The 8,064-nt window shown below is 35.5% G+C and overlaps 1 protein-coding gene across 2 annotated transcripts in view; it reads right to left on the reverse strand.

Annotated features, from left to right (window-relative positions):
* LOC145248262 (zinc transporter ZIP11-like) overlaps positions 1-7,277 on the reverse strand; it is a 272,606-nt gene extending 265,329 nt beyond the window's left edge. For both annotated transcript variants that reach the window (XM_080110135.1, XM_080110134.1), the window contains exon 1: positions 6,798-7,277. In XM_080110135.1, coding sequence (XP_079966261.1) covers positions 6,798-6,905 — 108 coding nt within the window. In that variant the 5' untranslated portion in view covers positions 6,906-7,277. The remainder of the gene's footprint in view (positions 1-6,797) is intronic.
* Between the last annotated feature and the right edge of the window lie 787 nt (positions 7,278-8,064).

The raw sequence follows: 8,064 nt of genomic DNA on the forward strand, positions 1-8,064 counted from the left end.
AAACTTTTGCCATTTTTTTTTTTTTTTTTTTTTTTTACAAAACATTTTTTTAATGTGTAAAAACGATTTAAAAAAAAAAAAATATTTTAACTATTTTATTTCATACCTTTTTTCCTATAAAGTCTGTTTTTGCGATAAGGATGTTAGAATTAATGCCAAGTTGCGAGTCTTGAAAGTTTGAGTCCACTCAGAAACAAAGTTCACTTGCACTCAGCAACAAACAACTATTTGGGGGGGGGGGGATACAACGGTGTTGAGTATCAATCAGTTCTAATTGACAGTTTTCTGGGAGGTAAACGTCAATCCTCACTACAGTCAATATTATCTTTTGGTCAAAATCAAAGTGTAGTATCTGTTCTTCAGATGCTGCACTTCCATTTCTTGTTCTCTTTCGATGGAGGATCAGTCCTTCACGACTGAGACAATTTTTTATTTTTGTACCTTTTCTCCACGTTAAAAAACGACCCTGGTGTCTAACTCTGTCCCGTGGGGAGGCATAGTAAATAGGTACAGTCAATATTATCTGAAACTAACATAAAAATTACTTAACACGTCATGGTTGACAAACTAAGAACAATTTACCCTAGGTTCGATTTCAAATGCCGTACAGATTTCAGAGTTCAAAAAAAAAAAAAAAGCACCCAAAGAAAATCAGAGATCAACAGATTACTCAATGTCTCGGGCCTAACCAACAACAACTTTTAGGCAAAATTTAACTCTATATAGTCTGCTTCTGGCTGATTTGAATACTTCTCTAATAATTCAACTCCGTTTTTTAGAACAATGTCATTAGCATCAAAATACATTTTAATTTACGACATCTCTTCATTGTAGCAGAATCTTCTTTCACTAGAGAGTCTAGTGCAACCAGTCAGTAATCATTAGGGGCCAAATATGAAGAATAAGGTGGATGTGGAAACAATTTGTAGTGCCATTTATCTTGTTTCGCGATTGTTGCGATCAATTTTATGACAATTGTCTTGGTTCAGTTGTTCATTTTGTATGAATCAGAGGATTCTGTTGTTGGCATTCATTTCCCTGATATCTCTCTAGGTAGACATCGGATATTTTTTTTTTCTTCACTTGTGACAGTTTTTTTTTTTCATTCAATTTTCAGCTCAAACAAGGCACAGTGCCACTTTGAAGTAGGGGGCTTCTATCAGGGACATAAGTTGCAGGGATATTATGAAGGGAGATGAGTAGCAAGATGTCTGTTCACATTACATTTAAACTTCTCCATGTCAGTACAGTTGTGAAAGCAGAATCCCAGAAGGGAGTTCCAAAGACCTGCAGTTCTGAGGAAGAAACTATTGAAATAAACGGCTTTCTTGCACCTACGGTATCTACTGTGTAGGGGTGGAATTTAGCTGCTTGTCGAGTTTGTCAGGGGTATTTACGGCGAGGGGGTACAAGTGCTTGTAGTTCGTCAGGGCATTCACCATTAAAGTACTTGCAGGCAGAAGGATGCAACATTTCGTCGATGGGACCGAGGCTGAAACCTAGATGACAGTTCAGGACCTATCAGGTTAGCAATTCTCTTTTGAACCCTGTCCAGGAGTGAGAGACAAGTAGGAGATGCACCAGCCAAAATGTGTCAAAAATACTCCATACATGGGCGAATGGTGGCTTTATAGAGGTACAGGATACTTTCAGGCGTAAGTAATTTTCTAGCAGAGTATAGAGAGCCCACCTTCTTCGCAGCAGCCTTGGCAATGCTCTCGATGTAACTATTCCAGTTCATGTTCTCTGTGAACATTAGGCCGAGAAGTTTTCTTCCTTTAAAGACACTAATAAGGCTATGTAATATTCGTTTTTGATGGAGTTTTCTTGATCAGGGTATTGATGAACAAAATCAGTAAAACATCACAAAATATGGAGGCTAAGACTTTACCTGCTGATGTTTGTGTCTGCTCGCTTTGAAAGGCTTTCATCTGCTACTTTCCACTCAGCTGACTACCGATTTGATTCCAGAGTGCAATGGTGGATCCATGTTTCATCCATTGTCACATGTTACTGTAAAAACTTCTTTGTGTTGTGTTCAAACAGTTGCAAACAATGCTTTGAATCATCGATGCGTTCTTGCTTTTGAGCAGCTGCGAGCAAATGCAGCACCCACTTTGAACATGTTATGTTCATGCATAAGGGTGAAGACACTGTTTTCTGACATCCTCTGTTCTCTTACACAACTTAAATTCATAATTAGCCAAAACGAGTTTTATTTAACAGAATTAACTCCAGACTAGACATGAAGCCATTTGATGTAAGAAGCTAACAACAAAAGACAGGAGCTGTCTATTCACCTTAGTTTAAGGCTATAAGCAGGAGGAAAACTCATCAGAAAGAGAGTTTCCAAAGTTCTGGAGAAGTTCTTGGAATATCAAGCCATAATTTGGGCAACCCAAGCATTCAGCATTATTTGTGGCCGTACAACTACATTTAAATTCAGAGTATAACCGTTGTTTCTCATGGGGCAAAGTTCAAATAATACTTATCAGCCATTGCTTTGCTTGAACAGTATTTTTTACATCAGAAAGCAATTGTTGTTGTTATTGTGTCAGCGTTCGCCATGGGTCTGTTGAACCAGCTCCTCCAACTGAATTTTCTGCATCTCATATAGACGTCGCCCAGGCATGTCAGTTTGAAGCTGCGGTCGATATCAGGTCCAGCCATTCATGGTTTCAGTGACATACTCCGTAGAGGTGAGAACACAGGATTAGATTGGCATCTTGCTTCACCGTGCTGAACCAGGTTTTTAGCTGACCACTGTGTCATTTCTTCCAACCCTGGAATGAGGTTGAGTTGATGATAGCATGGATGAGGTCATCTGGTTGACCTCATCCATGTCACCATTAACTCCGACCCGCAATATTTTATTAGCACAAGAAATTCAGATTTTTCTATTATTTTGAAAATCTGCAACAGTAGTTTCACTTAAATAACTAATTTGTAAACTAATAATCCCCTCCATTGTCACATACCGATGCAAAAACTTCTTTGTGTCGTGTCCAAACAGTCGCAAACAATGCTCTGAAGGTTTGAAGGTTAGTACTTTATAAAAATCACAGATTTGTTTTAATGGCACCATCTCGGAATTATCAAATGATGGATTACATTAGCCAACACATTGTGAATATAACAAGCAACGTTAAGTATAACAGTGCGAACATTCCAAATTATCAATTACCTGGATTTTTCGGATTTTTACAGTTTTTATCTTGGATGTTATTCTTACGATGTTTCGGTTGACATAAACTCCAATTTTCTCCAACTGTGTTCATTAAAACTCTGGAATCTGTATAGAATTTTGAATGGGTCCCTTTATTTAATTTACGAGGATAGCTTTCTCTCGTTCTGTCAGTCATTATCTGATAAAAGTTTGGAATAATTTATAATTGTATTCTTAGTATTGCCCACACTGAGGATTGAACCTGCAACCTCCAAAAAAATGTCACTTTGAACTGTTTACTATTGAACACTTATATAACGGACATAAATTATCGATCTGAATCTCAAGATTTCCGAAACAACAATCATTAGCTAAAAAAAAAAAAATTGAAGAAACATAAAAATAGATTGGGGGGGGGGGTGCTGAAACCCATTTTATGCTAAATAATTTATGCGAGTGATTAATCAAAATAATTTAGAATCAAAATTAACTTTTCTTTCTTTTTTCTTTTACAAAGGTGTCACCACTTATCAAGACCCGGAGGCCACTCGAGGATAAGGGTTAATGAGTGTACAATAGTCAATAGAGCAATATCGTAGTAATCGTTAGTAGTGGAAATTTGGTAAATTGGATTACTTAAGGGGACGGCTCATCAAGAACTTGTTTATGGTGGACTTGAACATGACCAAATTGTAGTCAGCTGGAAAGCAGGAAAACGAAAGAGTTCCACAGGCATACAGTTCTAAGAAAGAAGTTTTATTCATGAAATCATTATTTCGATTTAGGCAGATAAAAAGTGACAAAAATTATTGATAATGGTTTCAGTTAGACGAGTGTTTTTCATGAAAGCTTGGCAAGAGGAGACCGCAGATTGGTATTCAGACGAGCACTTGTCATGAAAACAATAAGAAAGATAGAGCAGAGAGGCTCGCAATGTCTCTCCTGTGGGAAACCCAATTTAGGAGATATTCCGGCGTTTTAGGGTAGTTAATCATTTTTTTCTTCTTTTGGGGATGTATTCGGTGCGTTTTGGCATGTGGTTTCACAAGTGCTTTTGTTTGGGGAAGTGGCTTTTCCACTCGGACTTAGGGTTAATGGTAAGGTTAATAAAGGTTGTTTTTAAAGAGGGGGTGATTTGCTGCCTTTTATTTTAGTAACTTTTCAGCATGACTATCTTTATAAAAAAAAATTTTTTTTTTAACTTTAAAAAATGCAAATTTATTTCCTTGGCTTTGCTATTTGAACATTTTTTTATTTTTTGTTAACAGCCAGAAAACATAGAATAGCCCAAAAATAAGAAATCATTTTATGTAAAATTAATAAGCAAAAGTAATTCCCACCCAAATTCTAAAATATGTTTTCTGTCAAATTTTTCAGGATATTATTGCTTAAAAACGTGGGGTAACTTCTACAGAATTTGAACTTAATTATTTTTGTTTCGTTTGTAAATCCTAACCTCGCCAAGTTTTAGTTCAGCAAAAGTTGGTTTGGTTCAAATTGTGTAGAAGGATCAAAAGTTTAATTTTGGGAAAAATTTTAAAATCATTATATTTAAAGTTGTTTTAACAAAAACGCATGTATAATATAATTGAATTTAAAATGGTGCTTGCACTGCTTGTTATGATATAGTCGACAGATAGATATTTTTTTTAATATGCGTTTTAACGTACTTAATTCTCATGTCGAAAATAGTAATATATCCAACAATTTCGAAAAATCATCATGTAAAAAGTTATTTATAATAGTAAAAAAAGTTATTTATAAAAAAAGGGTACTAGTGCAAGTGGATTTATTGATCCGTGCTAAAATAACGTTATTATTTTAAAAGCCATTCTTAACATGGGGAGGGTGTTTTATACCTATTCTTAACTTTAACCTTATAATTGAATAAAAAAAACATCATAAAACTTTAATTAAACTTGGAAATACGATTTAAAAAATAGCGCGGATCAGTAAGTGCACTAGCACTATAAAAATAATAGTAATTCTTATGGAAAATTGGGTAAAATTGCATTTTTCTTATACGTTATAAAGGAGACAGTAAAAGCACGGCCACCGAGGGTAGGTGGTGGTAAAAGTCTACACACGGGACATAACTCTGAACGAATATTTTAGAGGCGATATTTGGGTTTTCGAAAAAGTTGTCAAAAAACAAATATATAACAAATAAATGTTATCAAAGGCAAGATAAGTTACTTTTCTACCTAACTGGATAATTTTCTAGTGTTTTTATTTAATGTAACATGTTTATTCAGCTCGAAAAACATAAGTGTTACTGTTTACCGATGTATTGGAAAATTAAAAATGGTGCCCGACTTTCTCTTTCACACGGTAAATTTGGGAAAAGGAGTTAAAAATAAAAAAGTAGACAAAATACTGTTAGAAACTACCGTGACATAGGCTGACATATATTCGGTTGGTTTTTAACAGTATTTTGTATATTTCTTTTATATTTAACTCCTTTTCTTAAACTTACCGTATGAAAGAGAGAGTCGGGCGGCGGGCGCCATTTTAAATTTTCCAATACATCGGTACTGTATGTTTTCGAGCTGAATAAACATGTTACATTAAATAAAAACACTAAAAACTGTGCTAGTGCAGTGTTGCACTGTCAGTGTTGCAGTGTTGCACTGTTGCAGTGCACTTACTGATCCGCGCTATTTTTTTTAAATCGTATTTCAAAGTTTAATTAAAGTTTTATGTTTTTTTATTCAATTGTAAGGTTAAAGTATAAAATAGGTACAAAACACCCTCCCCATGTTAAGAATGGCTTTTTAAATAATAATAACGTTATTCACTAGTAGTGCAAGTACTGCACTAGCACTAGTACCTTAAAAACATATCCAGTTAAGTTGAAAAAGTAATTATCTTGCCTTTGATAACATTTATTTGTTATATTTTGTTTTTTTGACAACTTTTTTGAATCTATGTGTAGTGTAGTATTACTACACTGTAGTAATACAAACCCCGATATTTATTTTACTAAAAATACAATATCAGTTGTTCTACACGATGAATTTTCATGATTTTTTAATATATTATTATTTTCGACATGGCAATTAAGTACGTAATTTTTTTGCTTAAAACGATGTATTTAAAAAAATCGATCTCTCGACTCTTAACAAGCACTCTTAAGTGTAGCATCAGAACAGGTATTACACTTGGATCTTAACCAGAATGTCAAATACCTTAATTTTTTTTTGGGGGGGGAACAGCTTTCGGAATAACCCCCCTCGCCAACCTCCCCATGTTAAGAACGGCTTTCGAGGTTGGGAGGGGGTTATTCCGAAAGCCGTTCTTAACATGGGAAGGTTGGGGTGTTTATAATACGCTGGGGATTGGGGCACTGGGGCAGTGGGGCTGGGGCACGTCATAAAAATTTACCAAATTTATTTCCGAATCAGCTTGCTGCCGACTTCGAGTCGCCTATTCTTCTGCATCACATTTTGTAACTAATTTTATTTAACAAATAAAACATTAATAGCAATTAAAAAGCTGAAAGCTAAAAGCGATAAAGAACACGTAAAGTTCAAAAATATCAAAATGAAAATCGATACACAATTTCAAAATGTCATAAAGGAAAGTAAAGGTAGTTTTTTTTTTTGCTGTTGTTTTTTTTACGTTTTCTTACCCTTCCACTTCGAAAAATAAATACAAATCCAGAACCAACGGCTGTGAGTCCCCATGTGAATAAAGTTCCCAAAAATGCCTGCGTTATTGAATTATAACCGGGAATCATGTCGTTTTTCTTTCGTGATGGTCGAACGAATTTTGTGAATGGCCGTCGCTAAGTTTTTCGCCTTTATTTACAACTTGAAAATAACAACAAAAAAATGGCTACGATGACACGTTTTTTTTTTTTTTTTTTTTGGTTTTGTTTTTGTTTTCTTTTGTTCTTTCAGCTGCCACGACGAACAACCATTGTTTATGGCGGTATTTTTCACCCCCTGTATCAATAAAAATTATTTAAAAAAAAAAAGTTTTGTACACGACAACTGACCGATCGCGAAGGAGGCAGATGTGACCACGCGTCGTTCACACCTCCAAGGAATGAGAGGGACTGACAGAACAGAATTACCTCCCTTACATTTCAATACCAAACATGTGAAACACGTTTTCAACTTAAGTGCTTGCTGTTAAGCCGACAGATCGATTTTTTTAAAATATGTCGTTTCAAGCAAAAACATTATTACATACTTAATTGTCATGTCGAAAATAGGGTAAAATTTTAGGTATTTTTTTTTTACGACTTGCCCCAGCGTGGTATAAACACCCCCACCAACCACCCCATGTTAAGAACGGCTTTCGGAATAAATACTCCCAACCTCCCATGTTAAGAACGGCTTTCGGAATAAATACTCCCAAGCTCCCATGTTAAGAACGGCTTTCGAGGTTAGATGGTGTTTATTCCAAAAGCCGTTCTTAACATAGGTGGTTGAGGGGGGGTATTCCAAAAGCCGTTCTTAACATGGGACGGTTCACTGGTTACTTATGGGGTGTTTATTCCGAAAGCCGTTCTTAACATAAGGAGGTTGGGGTGTTTATAATACGCTGGTGGGGCAGTGGGGCTGGGGCACGTCGTGAAAATTTACCAAATTTTACCTTAAGTCTAACGGAACGTTCGTGCGGGGGGGGGTGCTAAAAATGAATCTGCTGTCGCAGAAAAATAGTTTTCCTGATATGAAGAAATTATTTTTTCAAAATGCGGGTGATCACTTTTCCTTGTAAATTTCACTTAAAATGAGCAGCCCCTTTCTGGCCACATACTGAGGAGGCATTTTTTGTTTGTTTATTGCCTAAAAGATTTTTGTTGTTTTTTTTTTCCGCTTTCATCTTTCAATAAAAACACGAGGAAATTGAAAAACAAACAAAAAAAATCTGTATACAGATACGTTAGC

Source organism: Euprymna scolopes, chromosome 26 (genome assembly GCF_053919585.1).
Source record: "Euprymna scolopes isolate OS-2025 chromosome 26, ASM5391958v1, whole genome shotgun sequence".
Classification (NCBI taxonomy): domain Eukaryota; kingdom Metazoa; phylum Mollusca; class Cephalopoda; order Sepiida; family Sepiolidae; genus Euprymna; species Euprymna scolopes.